At 37.9% G+C, this 21,717-nt stretch overlaps 1 protein-coding gene across 1 annotated transcript in view; it reads left to right on the top strand.

Moving 5' to 3' along the window:
• Positions 1 to 21,717, top strand: part of LOC126484278 (trehalase-like) — a 325,129-nt gene that overhangs the window by 145,505 nt on the left and 157,907 nt on the right. The window contains exon 7 of the mRNA XM_050107704.1: positions 3,975 to 4,111. Coding sequence (XP_049963661.1) covers positions 3,975 to 4,111 — 137 coding nt within the window. The remainder of the gene's footprint in view (positions 1 to 3,974; positions 4,112 to 21,717) is intronic.

Below are 21,717 nucleotides of genomic sequence, written 5' to 3'. Positions count from 1 at the left end.
TCAATTTGATTACCTGCAGCTTGTGACACATTGAATTCTATATGTCAGGAGCTGCAGGTAACCAAATTGAGCCATGGTGTGCAGTAGTGGATTTTCACAATGGGGGCACACTTCATTGAGTCCGGATTCAGAGCTAAATGATCATCTGATCAGCATATGGCTCTTCATGCACAGCAGACACAAAAGGGCAATGATGACTTAAACCATGGAGTTCAGCTACCCATGCTTGATAGGATTGATGTGGTTGCTTCCTACAGCAGTAAAACTCAACCTGTGATGCAATAACGTGTGTGTGCTTACAGTAGTATTTTGAAAGAAATTCACACATTTGGTCAAACATTAAAGAAGATGGATCCTATGAAGGGGCAAGTTGACATAGGACTTGATGCATTTTTGGCTATATCCATGATAGGAACAAGGCATGACATAAAATAGCTTCAGTGATTGCAACAGCTTGGAAGTATTATCCTACATGTTTCTCATATGCATCCCATTCCTCAATGGACTCATGATATGTAGAAAAAGGAGGTGGATAAACAACAGGGCTGAAGAGGACAAAACACAAGGTCATAAAGACTGAGGATCATGCCAACTAGACAAAACAGAAGCCAATAATTGAAGTACTGAGTTTGACAGTCCAGCACCTGTTATTGGTTGTGCAACACCATGGGGAATGATTCTCGCTTTTTTGTCCAACCAATGCAAAATGTCCTCTGTAACACCATCAGCTATTGTAAGAATAAATGGAGAACTGACCAGAGTAGAAATGTGTTTGTGGAATAGGACCACACCTGTGTTGTAATTAGGTATAAGTACAACAAAACCAGTAGACTGAACACTACTTTATTCCATGGAAGCATTATCACATTGAACACAGTATTTAAGTAACATTCAGCAGGAACCAATTACATATACAAAGAGCTGCAGAAATACACACAGAGAGCTGAAGCCAACCATAGCTCAGCTAGCTTTAAATTTGCCGCACACGCAGCCTTTTCAAAGTAAGCACACCCATCACTACACTTACATGAATGAAAATAGAATATTATGCAAATTATGTTCTGTGAGTACTGCTCTAAAATGGATTGCTGGGTAGTGTGAGGAAGCATCAGTAATAGCAGGTTGGTTTGTTTCATTGTTTCAGAAGAATTTACTGGTACAACTGCTGAAAATAACAATCACGGTATAAAAATGAAATTAACAAAATTTTCTGCCTATATACAAAGCAAAATGCATAAGACAGCACATGTTCTGCCATATGTAATGCATCAGAGTTTGCTGTCCTTTCAAGGTACTTAACCAGTTTCATTTATGAAATAATTAGCTACCGTATGTTCATTTCTTATTGCTTCCTGTTCTTTCATCCAAGTTTTTGGAAAAAAAACTAAAATCCTTTGAGAGTAAATGTATCTTCAAGTTGGTGACCATGTCTCTTGCATACATAATTACACAGAGTGAAGTACGTTTTAGATATTTCAATAGCAAAATTGAAACAATGGAAAATCCAGGATGGAATGTAACAATATTATGAAAAGGAAAGTTACGAGTCACCATATAGTGGAGATGCTGAGCCACAGATAGGTACAATACAACAAAAAGGCTGTCACAAATCAGCTTTTGGCCAGTAAGAACTTCATGAAAAATAGACAACAAATACACACATACACTCACACAAATGCAACTCACACAGACATGACTGCAGTCTCTGGCAACTGAAGCTTCAGAAAAGACAAATGGCTCTTCTTCCAACTTTACAAATCTAAAATGTCTCAACACAAATTGGCCAGCGACTTCTTTTTCCACTACAAATTTTTTGAAATATGTGTGGTGGGTTATGTAAATCAAAGTACCATAACAATCAGTAACAAAAAGAAAGCATGGAGTGAAAAAATTGTATAGGGAGACAAAGATATGAATACATTAAGTAGATTCAGAAGGATGTAGGTTGCAGCAGTTACTCAGAGATAAAGAGGCTTGCACAAGATAGAGTAGCATGGAGAGCTACATCAAACCAGTCCCTGGACTGAAGACCACAACAACAAAAAGAAATCCAGTTCTTCATCAAGCTGCAAAGTGAGATGATAAGGTGTGAAAGAATCAAAATTTGATAAACTGCCTCAAAAGTTGGATGAGAAATGTCACATAGCAAGGAACACATGTAAATCCCAAAACAGTAGTTTTTAATTTTTTACATGAAAAGTAGCTTTCATGAGAGACTAACTGCAGAGACCAGTGTAGCTTTGCTACATTTGCCTAAAATGTTAAGTTGACTAAAGCCAGAACATCTATATTGTAAGAAGAATGTACTGTGTTACTCACCAAATAATGTCCATTGGCATCGAGTCACATGCATGCCACTCTACTGCCATGTATCTTCCATGCCACGTATCACGTCACTAGTCACACCTTGTCAGTAAGAGACCTGCCTTAGATTTTCCATGGACATCTTCATTCTCTCAGGGCTGGTAGAGAACCTGGAATAGCACTTTAATGCAATGGCTGGTGTTGAGCAAGTTCCCTCCTCACTGGTTTGAAATTTCATGCAAGGCCTACCTCATCAGAAACAGAACACTACTTCAGGAGGCTACATTTACTGTAGAGTCCGACCTGTTAGAGGAGGTGTTCCAGGAGTCTTTCTCACATTTAGACACAATACTGCTCTCCCCTCTGCAGTGAATTACAAATTCTTTCAGACACCTCCCAGACAATCTCGTAAAGCTTGACATGACCATTACCAATCTCATTATTCCTTGATGCCTTGGATGAGTCCTATCAAATAATCCTGTCTTTTAGTCCAAGTTGTGCCATAAATTTATTTCAGCTCAGTTTGATTCAGTACCTCATCATTTGTTATCCCTCCTAATCTTCAGCATTCTTCTGCAGTATTGTATTTCTACAGCTTCCATATATTAACTCCCTGAGCATCATATGATTTAATTTAACTCCATTAGCCTTTTTTTTCTTTTTTTGATGTTATAATATCTTGCTTTTAGACACTATCCATTTCATTCAAATGATCTTCAAGTCCTCTGCTGTCTCTGACAGAATTGGCCAATCTCAAAAGTTTTTATTTTGTCTCTCTGAAGTTTATCCTTTTCAAAATTTCTCCTTTTTTTGCTTGCTTAATGTACATGTTAAATAACAAGGGAAACAGACTACAATGCTGTCTCATTCCCTTATCAGTTACTGTTTTTATACTCTTATTATTACAATCTGATTTCTGTACAGGTTGTAGGCTATTTAATTCGTGCTTCTATCAGAATTCCAAGAAGTGTATTCAAGTGAAGACTATAAAATCTCTGTAATTTGTATCTACAGATTCTGAGGAATCCATACTGGTCTCTGTCGAGGTCAGTTTCCATCAATCTTTCTTCTTAATTGTCAATATCAGAAGATCAGAAAACAGCCACTGTTGAAAAGCAGTCATTTATACTATCTTCAGTGTGGTACAACATAAGATTGCATGTGCTTCTCCATAATGAAGGTATATGTAACTCTATTTGTCTGACATAGTATTGACAGAAACAGACACACACATTCCATTCCCCAAACATCTGTATGCAGTATTGATTAGAATTTGGTAGTCAAACCCCTAAAAGTCAGTTGCCTTGATTGAAGATTAGACAGCTATGTGAGAGAATGAAATAAAGTTGAAAGAAAGAAAAAGGAATGGATAAAATACCACATAGAGAAAAGAAATTTACACAGCATAGAAAGATACCAAATAGTAAGCAGACTAAAATTAGCTAGTGCATCTGTACAGCCCTCATGATATAAAAATATTTGCACAGCAAACAACTGGTTCACATTTCAGCTGGAACTGCTGTAGTAAAGGAAAACATCAAACTATGAGACTGTGATCCTTTAGTATTGAACCATTTTTGAATGTTTGTAATAAGGCATTCATACCTCAATTAAATTTTTCTCAGAATCTACTATTTAATGCTGATCTCATGTTTAATTTCATTTTTCAGTGAAGATTACATAATTGCCCATGGATTATCTAATGACTCTAAAGTCCAACAACGTCTTTATACTGACCTGAAATCAGCTGCAGAATCAGGGTGGGATTTCTCTTCAAGATGGTTCATAACAAATGGAACAAATGAAGGTACTTTTTAAATGTTTCACAATTTCACTGCAGTAGTCCACATAAATAAACTATATGTGAGTTGTCTATTCTTTCAAACACGTCTGAGACAGCATTTTTCACTTAGTGGGCACACACTGATAAGCCAAAACATTATAACCACTGACCACTATGACATTGGATGCTGCCTGGTGGCATTGAGGGCAGATAATGTGGTAACAAAAGTATGTAAGTGGACCAAACACAGACAGGGGATCACCCTAGCGAAGATATGGGCTGCAAATAGGGAAATACCTTGAGATAAGCAACTTTGATGAAGGGCAGATTATTATTATGCACGGCCTGTGAAAGAGTATCTTGAAAAAGGTGAAGCTGGTCATACGTTCACATGCTACTATCATGAGCATCTACAGAAAGAGGTAGAATGACAATGAAACTACCACTAGGCACTAAACAGTTAGACATCCATGACTCTTCACAGAATGTGCAGTTCAACAGCTTGTCTGCTCTGTAGAGTAGGACAGATGGTGATCTGTGAGACCTCTGCCAAAAGGGCACAATGCTGGTGCACACACAAGTGTTTCGGAGCACATCACTTGTTGTACATTATTGAACAAGGAGCTCTGCTGCAGACCATCCCTACATGTTTACATATTGGTCGATTGACACCATCAGTTACAATTGCAATGGGCACAGGACCACCAGGAGTTGACTGTCAATCAATGGAAATGTGTTGTGTGAATCACATTTTTGCTACACTAGCTCTATGGTCATCTCCACAAATGCCATCATCGAGGTGAATGGTGGGTCGAAACGTGCAACATGCCACAGATGCAGGCTGGCAGGAGCCGTATTATGCTATGGGAGAAATTCTCCTGCACTTGCATGGAAATGGTCGTAGTACTCAAAGATGCGCTGACAGATGCAAACTGCCTGCATCCCTTCATGGTTGATGTCTTCCCTGGTGGCGGTGTCATCTTTCAGCAGTATAATTGTCCGTGTCTTGGAGACAGAACCATGCCACAGTGGTTCAAGGAGCATTGTAGTGAACTCAAGTTGATGTCTCAGCAACCAAAGTCGTCTGATGTACATCCTGTGGAACCTTTCTGGGTTGCTATCAGGTGCCATCACCACATTCGCAAATCAGTTGCCCATTACTTACGTGAATTACATGACCTTTGTGTAGACATCTAATGTCACACATGTCCATAAAACTAACAACAAACTGTCTGATCCCTGATATGCAGAATCAGTGATGTATTTTGTTCCAAAGATGGACGAACAAGCTATTAAGCAGGTGGTCATAATGGTTTAGCTTATCAGTGTATATTTTTATAAATGATGTAAGAAAAACTCAGGCCTTAGTGGCAACTGGGCATTGAAATAAATCCGATGGTGAAGTGAACATTTGTGCTGGATGGCATTTGAACCTAGATTTCCTCCTTTACATGAGCAGCCGCCTTAACCACTTCAGCTATCCAAGCATGCTTTCTGCTCAACACTAATTCTCAATTTGATGCCTATTACAAATGTAGTGTCCACTGTCCATTATCCTCACTGCCCACAGCTTCTCCTGATTTCCTGCAAAAGTTTGGATGTAGTGTGCATCCAAACTTAAGGGTTTAAAGTTTCAGTCATAACTTGAGAGTTTTTTGATATTCTCATAATATGAGTAAGGACCATGAGTAGCAGTAGCAGTGGTAAATAGTAGCAGTAGCAACACTAGAAGTCTTCATTCAAGAGCTATACGTGATGCTTTATAGCTCGAAGTCGGTAAGAGAATGTTCAAAGACATGAAAAGTACCCTGGAATAAACTAGTAGAGTTTATGGGCCATGATATTTTGCTTCTGTGTGGTACCCATGTAATTACCATAATTGTGGTAATCAGTATAATAATATTAGTAATAGTATTTCAGAGTTTGAATTTAAAATGGATGTAAATTAACATATATCACACACAAAAGTGAAAAGACCAGCAGATTTTGCAGCAATTTAACTGTTATTCATCAACTATGGCTTACTTGTCAAAGGAAAATAATTATTTGTGCTTAGTGACAATCTTTCAAAACTTCAGATCATGTAATACCAGATAAACAAAAATGACTTAACAGAAGTACAGAAAATTACACTCAGTGTGTGTAATTGCATTGTTACTGCCTAATGTAGAAGATGTAATTTGTTATGCTCCACAATCTTTGAAGTTTTTAATGTTATCTTTGGCATACTAGCGTAATCCATACATCCCACACATGTATTTACATACTAGCTGACAAACCTGACATTGTCTGGGTATTCACTTGCCAATTTTCTGTTGCAAATGAAAACAAAAAATGAACTGTTGTTATAGTGAAGTATCAAAAAAAATCATTTTCATCTACTCATGTAAACACCTTTGAAGCTATGAAACATTCATACAAAGAAACATAGAACATGTACAAATGTATAAGTACAGTATAACAATCAAAGAACATGATCCCAGACAGTTTCTGTACAATGGGTACAGCTGCTTTGTGTGTCTACAATGCGATTTTGCAAATGTCTATATGATAATGCCTCTTCATAGGTCTAAAGACAGTTACTGTTTACACCTACGGCATTTGCAAGTTGCAGTTGAAAGCTGTGGAAACCACTACCAGGTATCAGGGATTGTAAGAGTATCTTAGTAGTAAAGAATACGCGAGACACTGAGAACCAAATGGGCCTAAGGCACACCCTTGTCAGTTCTGAGATTTTAACATGTGTGCAAGTTCCTGGCATCTGCCCATCTTAAGATGAACCAGCTCTATCACTGCTGTACCCCTACACTTTATACATGAACATTTACAAAAAGCTGTCTCTCCAGTTACTTTGATATTTGCTTCCATATGGGCCCAAAGCATGAATTTTCATTGCAGTAGGTACAGTCACAGTCTACACTGATGCCCATTTCTTCATAAAAGTGGGAATCTCTTTACGGAATCCCTCACCATAACCTCATCTACCACGTTTCGGAATTCCAGTGTGTAAAACGGACACTGAGAATTTAAAACTCTTAAACTCTTAAAATGTTAAGTAAAAACCTTGCTATCAGACAAAAGTTGATGTTTGTGGTAATAATGAACATTTCAGAAATTTTACAATGACAAAGTGGTAATCAAGTTCCATGAACTGTTGTTGAAAGTTACATATTCTTTGTTAGAATCATGAGAGGCCACCATTGTCTTCAAGACACTTAGTAGGGAGATCACAATTTGTTATTTCTCAACACTTTGTAGATGACTTTCAAAATCAATTGCCCAAATACATAAATGAAAGGCAAATATCAGCCTTGAAACAAACAAGCTTAACAAAACTACTAGATCAAGATTGAAATACATAGCCTTAATGAAACTGATTTGATTTAATTTGATTTTTTATTGGTCTGCCGGCCAGGGTGGCTGAGGCTGCAGTCTGGAACCACGTGACCACTATGGTCACAGGTTCGAATCCTGCCTCAGGCATGGATGTGTGTGCTGTCCTTAGTTTAGTTAGGAGACTGGTGACCTCAGAAGTTAAGTCCCATAGTGCTCAGAGCCATTTGAACCATTTATTGGTCCAGTTTTATCATACAGCACAAATTGTACAATCGATATTGGACAGGTCAAAGATAACTTACAATAATACATAGTAAAATAGGTACCTATTACAATTAATTTTGTTACATATTCAGAAATTCTCTGACAGAAAAGAAACAGTGCTTTATTAGAAATGCCTTTAGTTTAGCTTTAAAATTTGGATGAGTAGCATTTTTTATTTCCTCTGATATCTCATTGTGTAATATTACACCAATGTTATTTATGCTCCTCTGATAGGTGGTTGTTCTCTGATATTTTTGATGTATATTTGGTTTCCCTCTGGTACTACAGTTGTGTACATTTTTGTTCTGTAGCAGTTTGCCTGTTTTCAGGAGGCAGTCCCTAGTGAACACGATAGTTTCAAAAATGAATAAACTTGGAACATGTAGAGCAACAAGCTCAGTAAAATGGGATTTACGTGAGTCCATCTTTTTAAAGCCACAAATTATTCTTATAGCTCTTTTTTGCATTCTAGAAACCTTTACACTGTGAGTTGAGTATCCCCAGAAAACGATCCCATATCAGACTAGAGAGTGGAACTGTGCATAGTGTGCCTGCAGTACTGTTGTTTTGCTTGTTGTAGCCTTTAAAATTCTTCGGCCATAGCACACAGATGATAATTTTCTAGACAAGTTATTTATATATGTGTGTCCCACTTTAAGTCTTGCTAAACCCATGGACCAAAAAATTTTGTGTCACATTTCTAGGGAAGCATCTTTTAATTATGCTTGAATAGACATTTGATTAGTTGGAGGAATTAAATGAAAATCAACACACACAGTTTTTTCAGTATTTATAATGAGTTTGTTTTTTGTGAACCACTCAAAGTTTTTTCATAGAACTTTTTGCTGTGGACTGCAAAGTTTCTGGACTGGATCCAGTGAGCAATATGTTGGTGTCATCGGCAAACATGATAGTTTTAGTGAGACTCATATATTCAACAAAGTTGCCCACATAAATCAAGAAGAGTAGTGGACCTAAGATTGAGCCCTGTGGTACACCATATTTTATTTGTAATTCGCTAGAAAGAGAGGAGTTGTTTCTTGTTTTATTTATTTTGTTGAATTCATACTGAAGTGATACTTTCTGCCTGCAGTTTTTTAGGTATGAACACAACCTGCTATGTGCTACACCTCTTACTCCTCGTCTTTCTAATTTTTTGAGCAGAATGTTATGTCCAGGACATCAAAGGCTTTCGATAGATCTAGAAAAATACCTGCAGCTGATTTATGTTGATCAAGGGATTTTAAAATGCAGTCTAAGAATTCAAAAATTGCTGTCTGCATACATTTAGACTTTCTGAAACCATGTTGTTATACTGTAAGAGGTGCATATTTATTTATGAAACTTAAAAGCCTGTCATAGATGAGTTTTTCTAGAATTTTTTGAGAAGGAACTTAACTGTGATATGGGTCAGTAGTTTGATATTTTTTCAGAAGAACCTTTTTTTTTTTAGGAGTGGTGAAACTTTTGCTATTTTAAAGATGTCTGGAAATACGCCAGTTTTTAAAAAGAGGATGTAAATTTTTGCCAAAGGGTTTATTATGTGGTGAGCATATGTTTTAATATGAAATCAGGTACTTCATCAAGACCACTTGACATTTTATTGCTTAATGATTTAATTTTACTTATAATTTCATTGGGGTTTGTTTCATAAACATACATAGAAGCAGTCAAGATCACTGACTTGCTGGAGAAAATTGGGACTGGTCCTTGACCGTGTACTTGAATGAGGTCTTCAGCTATTGAAGTGAAGTATTCATTGACTTTTTCCACAACTGAATTTGGTTCTGTGACTTTTGAGCTTTCTAGTGTTAATGATACATTTTTTTTCTATGGCGCTGAACTACGAGTTTCTTTCTTTATAACTCTCCACATGGATCTCATTTTGTTAAATAGAAGCAGTCAAGATCACTGACTTGCTGGAGAAAATTGGGACTGGTCCTTGACCGTGTACTTGAATGAGGTCTTCAGCTATTGAAGTGAAGTATTCATTGACTTTTTCCACAACTGAATTTGGTTCTGTGACTTTTGAGCTTTCTAGTGTTAATGATACATTTTTTTTCTATGGCGCTGAACTACGAGTTTCTTTCTTTATAACTCTCCACATGGATCTCATTTTGTTAGATGAGTTTCTTATCAAGTTGTCATTCCACATAATTTTTGCCTCTTTGACTACTCTACCATGGATTCTTTTGTAGGTTTTTGAATAATATGCGAATTCTTGGGTTACTCCATATTTCTTACAACAGTACTGCAGAAATCTGTTTCTCTCACTGGAAATTTTTATGCCTTTAGTTACCCATTGTTTATTATGGTTAGGTTTTACTGTTTTTACTACTTTTGGAAATGCTACATTAAAATAGTGAAGAAAGATGCTCTGAAAACTCATGTACATGCTATCAACATCGTTCTGAGTGGCGATGCTTTCCCAGTCTTCCTTCACCAGTAAGAGATTAAAAATTCTAATGTTATCTTCAGAAAAGGATCTTTTTTCAACTACTTTTTTGGAACTGCTACTACTTGTTGGCATTTCTATACACAGCAGCTGTGCCTCATGAACACTATAACCCATTCTCAGTACTCTACTTGTGAATCTGTGATTTGTTTCTGAAATGAATATTTGGTCAATAATGGAATTTGTGCATTCTGTTAATCTTGTTGGGCAGTGTATTGTGGGGATCATACTGAATGTAATAATTTTTTCATAATGTGGGGCCACAGTCATAATATATTTCTTTTAAGTCAGTACTGCCATTAGACTGTTTTTTATTTGCAGTGTTACATTTACACGATCATGATTTCGGCTTCAAAGTGCCATTGTCAAGTGTATAAATATGCAGTATGCCATATTAGGCACTGTATAACACTTAAAACACTTGATAATGGCACTTTGAAGTCAAAATCATGATCGTGTAAATGTAACACTGCAAATAAAAACAGTCTAATGGCAGCAATGACTTTAAAGACATATTGAATGTGTCTGTCATCTTTATCAAAGCATCTCTGGTGCTGCTGCCTTTTGAAAAATCAATATTGAAATCCCCACAAAGCACTATCTTCATATTTAGTGTACTGATCCTGTTCAGCAGAACCTCTAGTTTATTTGTGAAGACTGGCAGGCAGGTTTCCTCTTGGTGCTCTATATATGTTAATAACTATGAAATTAAGGTCTGGCAGTTTAGTAATGGAAAGTTCAAAGTCTTTTTCAATTGAGTCAATATAACTTTTACTGACATCACAGAACTTTATTTGTTCTTTCACAAAGATAGCAGAGCCACCATGTTTGGAAAACTCTCAGCTAAAATGACATGCTAATCTATATCCTGAGATTGAGGTTAATTTTACTTCATCATTTCATAGCCAATGTTCAGTAATGCAAATTATGTCTACATTTAGTGCATACTGGAATAGTGTTTCCAACATGGAAATTTTATTTGTGAGTGACTGAACGTTATGGTGTAGTATAGCAAAATCTGGGTATTTAGTAACTTCAGTTGAAAAGGTTTCTGATTCTTTATCTAATGTCATTTCTAATACAGTACTTACCCTACAAAAAATTTTGGTGTCTTTCTTGTGTGTGGCTTCTGTTTGCTGGTGGAAATCAGCAGGTGAGTTAACTTCTGGAGCTTGTATAAGTTTTTCTTCATCCGCATCTGTCCTCTTCAGTTTAAACCATTTTGTAATTTTTATTTAACTGATGACTTGATTGTTTGTTTCTTGCCTAATCAGTTTAAACCACTTGGTAATTTGCATTTGGCTGATAGCACAGCTTGTAACTCATCTAAAGCACTTGTTAATCTCCGTTTGTTTGTCACTTATACTTTTCTCTTCACTCTTCTTCAAAATGCGAGTACATATTTTTTTGGCTAGTAATTTCTTTCCTGGTGTATTTAAATGAAGTCCATGGACTGTATGGAACCTTTGCTCCAATCTGTTTATATCTACAACATCAACATTCTTAAAGTTAGTGCATATTTCAGTGACACACTTGTTTGTCTTTAATTTCACGGTTCACACACGACCAGGGTGGCAAATCATGACGATATGGGATGTTCACAATGAGTACATTTGTGTGGGCTAAATTATTTAAAATTTCCTCATTTCCGTAATAACCTTGTATGTTTCGTTTCTATAGACACCGTCTGATCCTCCTATTAACCCGGCAAAATCATCTTTATTCAAACTAGCTACGTCAGCTAGTTAGTAGCTATGTCTAGCTACTGCTAGAGTTCACATCTGAAGTGAACAGACAGTTTGCTCTGAACTTCAAGCAAGTGTGTGTTTGATAAAAATTATTATAATGAGGACCACGTAGTGTTGGGATAGGTCGTCCGTGTGTGCATGTGTGTGTGTGAGACAGAGAGAGAGAGAGAGAGAGAGAGAGAGAGAGAGAGAGAGAGAGAGAGAGGACGAGATACATTTAGCATCTGCTATGTGTGTTCTGAGTCTAGTTTCACATTAATTAGAAGCTACACAACAGAAAAAAAGACACTATTACCACTAGCCTATATATGAAAATTTTGTGTATTAACATTAATAATAATAGTAATAATACTAAATATTAATTATATTTTATAATATAAAATGGGTTCATTGTTTTTTATAGGAAATATGGGATGATGAGGATTAGATTAAAAAAAAAAATGACACACACCAATGAGACTGGTGATTTACCTAAAAATTGATTTTCATAAACATCTATTTTCTCAAAACTTTGTGTCTTTGCGCCCTTATGGTTCTCAGTGCCTCAAATGTATCAATGCAACATGCATAATAGAGCAATTTTTCATACATATCGGTGTTTATGACATCATATCTCTTGTACTATGTGTTATACAATGATGTATTTCTGTAGGTACATTCAGTGGCATAGATGGACACCATCTGGGGAAATATTGCAAATGTAGTTAGTAACAAAGGACAAATAAATATAAACATCAGGCATGAAAAATAGGGACAGTAGAAGAGAAGTAAAAAATTTAAAAAGTTATGCACAATGCAGCAGTTTTTCACGCATCTACATGTTAATGACATCATATCTCCTGAAGTATTTGTGGTTACCAAGATATACCCTTTTGGGTGCATTTAGCTGCATATGTTGGTACTGTCTGTGAAATGTATTGTGAGTACAGTTAGCAGCACAAGTAATACATTTAAACATCATGCATGATGTGACAGTTCTTTATCCATACCATTGTTTATATCTCCTGAACTATGTCAGATGGGTAGTTCTTAGGTCCTCAGCAATTGTTGCCTGGCTGTAAAGGATACGTCTACCAAGTTTGGTTGAAATCAGTGGTTTACATTTTGTCAGATTTCTTTGCTTCAAAAACACCCATTGTAACATTTTATATATAATTTAAACTCACCTTTTGTGTTAATTTTATAAAATTTCATGCATATATCATGATATAGTGTGTATTTTCTAACATAAATTGCTGCAAAGAAACAGATTTCATACTACTGTAGCATCAGTTGTACGCTACATCTATGATTTGCACCTGGTTTGGAAAACGTTTCTCCTCAATCACAGTGTAGCTATTTATGTAATAAGTACAATATTTCCAACTTGTTGCCCAGTTTGTACTAAGGAAATGTATGAACATAGGCAACAGTGATGTAAACGTAGCTACAACAAAAGACAACTGGTGTGAAGTGATTGTGTGTTCTGTGCCTACTATAACTGTGATACCACCTTAAATTTAGTAACACACTTGTTAATTTTCAGCTTCATTGTGCGAATTTGTTAGTAATTGTACAATTAAAAAGATAAGTTGACACTTAAAAGTACAAAGTAGCTTTAAAGAAACCCGTAAATTTTATCCCCGGTCTTTGTCTCGAATCAGTCGGATAATATGCATTATCAGAAGGATGAAGATTCTATAATTCTACCAGCCAACAAGAGCAATGTCACAAGCAGCCAGTACAATTTTTGATCTACCATGATGGAGTTTTCAATTTCAACAAAGCTTGGAGTCTGGTACTCAATTTATTAAGAACTCACAAGTTGTATCATCGACTAGAGTTGGAAAATTCAGACAGATTGTGAGTTTCGCAGAACGACAGTGTGGGCTCTGAAAAACCAGAGAGAACCAAAGAGCATAGCAGACACTGCAAATCAGATAATGTTATAAATACTGGTAGAACACTGACAATACTTTAGAGTCAGGTTGGAATCCAAGCAGCAAATGTTCTTAAGAACACAGCACACCAGCACCAAAAAAGATCTCTGGCTCAGTCATTGAAATATTGTGTGTAAAACAAAATCAACAACTTGGATGGACACTCAAAAGCATATCAGTAACCAATCATGCTGAGGAATCTGAAAGATCACAGTTGTAGTGCAACAAATCAAGAAATTAAAAAACAATCAGAAAGCTTAGTTTAAAGTTATTTGTTTATTGTCCTGTAAAACATTACACCAGCTGCAGGGTAATATCCCTGTGAATGCTGTTCTCAGACATGGGATGAGTTAGTTGCTGTTCACAAACAACCTACGAACCACCCTGACTGTTCTCGTGTGATTGGAAGCTGCTGCAGCTGATTGTATTGGGAAGACATACTGAGAGATACATAGTAGAGTTATCAAAGGAACATTGGGCACTATCTTGACCTACAGGTGGGGGGAGGGGGCTGAGGTAATCTTACATGCCTGAGGTACTGACTTCAACTGAAAGTGAAACTGAATCAGTGAAACACACTTCATCTACTGAGAAACCTACTGTGTCCTTTGTCACAAGGAGGCAAATGCAAAAAGGCAGGGGTCTGTTAATCATCAGTTCAGCATCATAAATAATGGTATCCCTCACCTCATGGAAATGGCAGCAAGGGATGGGAAGGGTCACCTCATGTCCTCTGTGTGCCCAGAGGCTTTATTCAGTACAATGAAGAGGTTGTTCTGGCAGCCAGTGAAGGAACAGGACGCAATCAACTGCAGACTGTGGCACATGGTGGAATGAACAATGCCTGGCAACTGAGTCCATACTCGAAACATTCTAGCAAATGACAGAGAGGTTTGAGAAGACTTACAACTCAAAGAATTTTGACAGAGCTCACAATCTGCAGTACAGTCCCCACAACTGCTTCTGGTTACCTGAGTCTTAGTTGAGGGAGAGATTATAACTTTAAACTCTGAATGTCCTATGAAAAAATGGGCTGTGACTTTCTACACTTGCACCACATTGTTGGGAACTGTAGGATTCCCTTAAATGGGTCTGGGTTGTGCTACACATCAGAGGCATTTACCCACGTATGTGATTCTGTGTGAGGTGTACATGAGGGCTTTTTTTTATCTAGACAACTCTCCATCCAGTCCGGATAACGATAGCTGTTGGAGAACCAGAAGTATTAGCACAAGATCCGAAGAAATGGCACCCTACAGATGAAAAGGTAAAAACCATAATCATTAATTGCCAAAGCATTGCATCAGTCACAGAATACCATATGAAGCAGTCCTGAAAATCAGTGGAACTTATATAATACTACACACAGAAAGGCAGCTAAAACCTGAAACAGACAGCAGTGAATTTTTGGTGAAAGTCTTAAGTGCATATCAAAAAGATAGGTCAATGAGAAATGAAAGTGGTGTATTTGTCACAGTAGACAAGAAACTAAAGTCCACTGAGATGGAAGCTGCACACAAGATTGTGTGGACGAGTCTCAGTAGCATGCTTGAGCATAAATTTGTAACTGAATCTTTCTATCAACCACCAAACTCAACCCTAGATGTACACCAAAACTTTAGAAATAAACCTCAGTCAGATACTATGAATGTTTCCCAATCATACTGTTATCACTGGAGACAACTTCAGTCATCCAACAATCAAAGGGAACAGTTACAGTTTTTAAAAACCGCCCCTGGAAACCACATAGAAAACAGTCATGGTGGATATGTGTTACACCAAATGGCAACAAATAAACTTGACCTCTTTGAGGAATCCATATTGATATTTATATCAGTGCCCATAGCAGTTGTAGCAACTATGGTTACCAATATAAAAATGGCAGCTAAAACAAGTAGGAAGATTTAATGTTCCGTAAAGTAAGTTAAGATGCAGTTGTGCTATACCTCATTGAGGAACCTGAAACATTTAATTCTGGACAGAAGCATGTAGAAGAATTGTGGCTCAAGTTTAAAGGAATAGTTGACCAAGCAATAGATACATATGGCAGGAGGGACCTCCCATGCTTTATGGTTTTTGTAAAGCAACTTATGAAAAAACAGTGACTACTGTGGTGCATACATAAAACAGAGGAATATTATAAAGAGGGAAGTCCTTAATTAAATGCTTTTGGCTGTCTGAAGGGCAGTGCATGAATCCTTCAATCACTGCCATAGCAGAATTCTATTGAAAGATCTCATATAACATCCAAAAAAATTCTGGTCGTATTTAAAGGCTATCAGTGGCACCAAAGTTAGTAGCTATCAAGACACACACTCTTGGATGAGAGAAAAACTGAAACTGATGGTAGTGAAGTAAAAGCAGAAATTCTAAATAATGTATCTAATGTTCATTTACAAAGGTGAATGCAGGAGTACTGACCCAGTTTAATTCTCACACCCCTTCGATAATGAACAATAGAATTATGATCAGTAGTATTGAGAAACAGCTGAGCTCACAAAACTGAATAAAACTACAAGACTTGATAGAATTCCTATGAGATTCTAAACTGAAATCATGGCTGAGTTAACCCCTCTTTTAATCATAACATACAACTGAACACACTAACAAAAAAAAACTGTTCCCAGAAGGTGAAAAGAGCACAGGTCACATTTGTCTACAAGGCCAGCAGAAGTGACCTACAAAATTACTGTTCAATATCTTTGGCATCAATTCTTTGTAGAATCTCAAAACATATTCTGACGTCAAACATAATGAGGTATACTGAAATGAATCACCCCTTCTATGCCAACCAGCACGGATTCTGAAAACATCAATCATTCGATACCTGATTCCTGCTTTTTTATACAACATTCTGAAAGACATGGATCAAGGCAATCATGTGGAAGTAGTATTTCCCAGCTCAGAAAGTATTCAATACTATACAAACCAATGTTTACTTACCAAAGTATGATTATATGGTGATCAAATAAAATATGCGACTGGCTTGAGGATTTCTTTGTGGGGATGCATGTTACTTTAGATGCTTGGAGAAATGCCTGATACACATTGTACTATCTTCCAATACATTTATTCACTGCCAGTTTCAATTGCGGACTACCTTCACAGTGGAAAAATATCTACTGTGGAAACTTCACAAGACATACATGCTATTTAACCATGAAAGTATATGCCATCACTGAGTTGAACACACAACAAAACAGATCTTAATACTATAATACAGATTCAACCAAGCAGAAAATAATGTTTAAAATGTGGAAATACGAAAGAGCAGTAAGTGCACAACCTGCCTCAGCAATGGTGCTGTGCACTTACTACTACTAATATTGTCATGTTTTCCTACATTGTTTTCTGCTAGGTTAAGCGTCTATTACAGCATTAAGTACCAGTTTTCTTAGGTTTTCAAGTCAGAAATGGCATATACTTTCCTGCATAAATAGCATGTGTGCCATGTGATGTTGTCAGAATAGATATTTTTCACTGTGAATATGTCCATGATCAAACCCATTGGTGAATAAATGTATTGTGAGACAGCACAGTATGTATCATGCAATTCTATAAGTATATGTTAACAGTTGCCTGACAAATATTTTTTATCTTGGCTGGGCAGTCATTGACAGATGTAGAAGGAAGTTCAGACATGCCCCAAGGAAGTGTTTTAGGATACTTGCTGCTGGTGTTTCATATCAGTCACCTGGAAGACAATACTAATAGTAACGTCAGATTTTTTACAAGTGGTACAGTTATCTCTCTTGAAGTACAGTCTGAAAGAAGCTGCATAAATATTCAATCAGATCTTGACAAGATTTCAAAGTGGTGCAAACATAGGTCTGAGAACTGGTACCAAGGAAGGCAGGATTGGGTTACGATTGTGGACGGGGCCGTAATCAATTGCTGTTGGTTAGTTTATTTTTCAATCACGTACACTTTATTTGGAAACAACAACAAATAAAATGTTACAATAAATTAAGAAGTGTTCCACAGCTGAAGGCCTTAATGACAACAAATTCAAACTATTTCTCGGGTGAAGGCCTGAATAGCAATCTTTTAAGAACCAGTTAACTTCTTCAACTTGCAATTACAGCTATTAAAATATTTTTAAAAGAACAATCATCAAAGTCTCAATGCTAGAATACAATTGTCTAATTAAAATTTTAAGACAAGTAACAATCACGGCTGAAGGCCTTAACGACAAAATATTGAACTATTTCTCAGCTGAAGGCCCCAACACTAATAATTTAAAAACTGTTTCATAGCGGAAAGCCTGAATAGCAATCTTTTAAGAACCAGCTAAACAACTTCGAACATCTAAAAAAAAAAAAAAAAAAAAAAAAAAAAAAAAAAAAAAAAAAAAAAAAAAAAAAAAAAAAACGCAGATGTTGCTCCAAGGATCGACCTGGGAAAGTCCCTCAAAACTTTGCAAGCGATGAGACAGGCAGCCAAGAGATGCATTCACATTCACTTCATGAGATGGTAACTCAGGAAGCTGTCAAATTGTTGGTAGCAGCAGTCACATTAGGACTCAGAAGAAGCCAAGTAAACCTCAAAAATGAGTCAATAATAACTAATACGTACTGATGGCTGCCTTTGGTGTGAGATACAGGCTCCATATAATCAATATAGAGCTTGTCCATGGGGCAAGATTCGCGCTCAGAACTTAGGAAGCCATGCTGAAGAGTGTTCTTCGATTTGGCCACATGACCCAACTGACAACGAGAAACCATATCTCTAATGTCTCGATCCATAGACAGCCAAGTCAGATGCTCCTTAATCTTCTGCAAGGTCTTATAGGTTCCTAAATGCCCGTCAATCAAAGAGTTGTGAAGGTAATGGAAAACCGGGTGTACTAGGGTGGCTGGTACACAGATCTTAATCTCCCTGGCACATCCCACCCTTTTACACAAAATTCATCATTGTACATGGACCCAGAAAATGGGAAGTAAACTTACCAAATGTATTCACCCGAACGTTCTCCCACTGAAAGCCATTTCTTAACTGGTCCCCAAGTGGGGTCCTGATCCTAATGCTCAGCAGTGTCACTAAACTAATGAGGAATACTGCCTAACACTACACAACTAAGACTGCCCTCCTCAGTTTCTTGGGCGCTCTCACTAGATGGATGTTCAGTAAACATACAGCTGAGGACGTCCACGAGCACATTCTTAGTGCCCCTAATGTGTTTAACCTCGAACTGAAATGCCGAAATGCGTACAATCCAGCTCGTGATATAGCCAGTTTTATGCTGTCTGGGAAGCACCCAGCTTAAGGCTTGATTATCAGTCTCTAGCTGAAATACTCTATGTTTGAGATAAAACTGGTACTTCTCCAATGCAAACAAGATGGCCAATGCCTCACATTCGTAAACAGAATATTTGAGCTCGATGCTGGTTAACCGATGATGGCTGCCTTTGACCCTCGAACTCTTGCCAAAATTCCTGCATTAGATGCATCGGTTTGGACAGCAAATTTCTTATTAGAATCAAGCACACTGAGAACGGGAGGATTGGCTATAGCTGCCTTAATGTACTCAAAAGTGACCTCTTGGGCAGGTCTCCAATCGAAACACACCCCATTTCAGCATTGTTCATTTAAAGGAGCCACCATCTGAGCAAAATTAGGGACTAAATGCCTAAAATAATTTGCCATACCTATGAACCTAGAAATCCCACGTTAATCAGTAGGTGGTAGCAGAGCCCTCAATGCCTTAGTCCGCTCCTGGTCAATGCGAATGCTCTCACCTGATACTAGGTGGCCTAAGAAGTATACCTGCTGACTGGCTAATGTCACCTTATTGTGTTTAACAGCCAAACCGGCCCCCTGCGACCTAGCAAGAACTTGCTGGATATGTTCCAAATGCTCTTGAAACAAATGACCATAAATTACCAAATTGTCCAGATAATTATAAACACAGACTAATTTCAAGTCTCCAAGAATATTATCCAGCAAACGAGTAAGGATGGCTGCACCAGTAGCCAAACCAAAGGGGATCCTGTTAAACAGATTCCAATCAGTACAAAATGCTGTAATGTGTTTGCATTCTTCAGATCAGGGAATCTGATAATAGGACTGATTCAGATCGAGCACAGTGAACCAACTATCCCCGGCAAACCAAGTAAAAGAGTTAATGAAGATCAGGTAAAGGAACTTATTCTAGGATAACCTTCGGATTTAGGCGACGGTAGTCAAAAACAGGCCAAAAAACCGCCCCTGATCCTTATGGATGAGGGATGAGGAATATAAGGGAGGCATAAGCAGCTGTAGAAGGCCTAATAACTCCTTGCTCAAGCATTTTGGAGATCTTTCCCCTTAGTATCTTCATCTTAGATGGTGAGAGGCGATATGAGGACTGCCTGATGGGAATAGGGTCAGATAGACGAATACGGTAGTCAAGAACATTAGTAAAGCCCAGTCTGTCACAGAGAAGCTCTGGGAACCTCTCCAACAAACCCCCTAGTTCAGAGACCTGCTGGGAAGAAAGATGGGTGAGATCAAATTCACTAACCTTAGAACGAACAGCCAACATTCCTGCATCTCAATGCACCTTACATTTAGCACATTCACAGAACCCAAATTTCTGAGCAGAATTGAAAAAGGTGTACCCAGAATAATCAAAGACAAGACCAATTTTACCAATAAAATCACACCCCAACATCAAATCGACTGGCAGCTTTTTAACCAAAGCCAAAGACAAGGGCCACGAGAAATCACCAACCCAGATACTCCCTCAGACCCAACCATGCAGAGCCAACACCTACCCATTGGCAACCCAACATCTCTGCACTGGAGAAGGGACCAACCTAAGCTTTGCAAGATGACCAAATTCAAGGAACCATTCCAAACTCAACAATGAAATGGAGCTACCGGAATCCAAAAGAGCACAAATAGGCTCGCCACCTACTCGAGAACAAATACAAGGCAGAGGAGGTGATGATCAAGCAGTGACATGGGCACACCAGGGTGTAAAGGCCCGATGCCGGTGTCGCTGCCCAGCCAGGCGTCATTTATCGACTCTGGGAGTCCGCAGCTGAACGCAAGTACGAACTAAATGCCCTGTCCGACCACACCTGAAACAACACCGCAATTTCTTTTTAGCAGACTGAGCTGATGTAGAAAATCCAGAATCCTTCTCGGTAATGCCCACAGACTGAACCTTAACTTCACAGCATTTATCATCCGATAGCGGTAACGCAGATATCACTACAATGGTGGCACGAAATTCCTCCAAAGTGGAGGGACAACCACGAAAAAAAAAGTGTGACTTATCCACTGCTCGCATCCCCCTCAGGACAACAGAAACTAACTCCTTTTCTGGCAAGTCAATTAACAAGGCCAAACAGGCCGTCTTGACTCTTTCCACATATTGATGTAACTCCTCTTTATCTTGCTGCATCTGCCAAATATACCGACATTCGAGTTGCTTGCGCACTCCCACGGTCAACCTCTTGCTAATTTCAATCTCCATTAACTGCTGCAAGGAAAACCCTTCTGCCATGGCCCTGGATACCAGGGTCCTCAAGTCACCTCTAGTTAAAGGATGTAATAGAGACAAAACTACTTGATGCAAAACACCAAACGCATCAACATGTTGCTCATTGCGAACCAACAACCATAACAACCTTTCATTTTGCTCAAGTTGGTCAACTACCAATTCTGTGATGTCTTGAAACAAATGCATGAAGGGATTAGGCAATTCAGCAAACGCCCTGTCTAACCTCTCGGGAGACATAAGGGCGTTACCGACAGGCTCGCTAGCGCACCGCCCGGACGATAACAAATCCTGCTCTCTGATCCTCTTCCTATCAAGTTCTAAGCATGTGATCTTAAACTGCAGTTTACTAACCAAGGAACCCTAATTCAGCTGTTGATTCCTTATCACGATCCTCTAACTTTAATTGCCTTAAATCAGAT

The sequence above is a fragment of the Schistocerca serialis genome, chromosome 6 (genome assembly GCF_023864345.2).
Source record: "Schistocerca serialis cubense isolate TAMUIC-IGC-003099 chromosome 6, iqSchSeri2.2, whole genome shotgun sequence".
NCBI lineage: Eukaryota > Metazoa > Arthropoda > Insecta > Orthoptera > Acrididae > Schistocerca > Schistocerca serialis.
The sequence above is the reverse complement of the archived record's forward strand: the minus strand, read 5'-3'. Positions and strand labels throughout refer to the sequence as shown.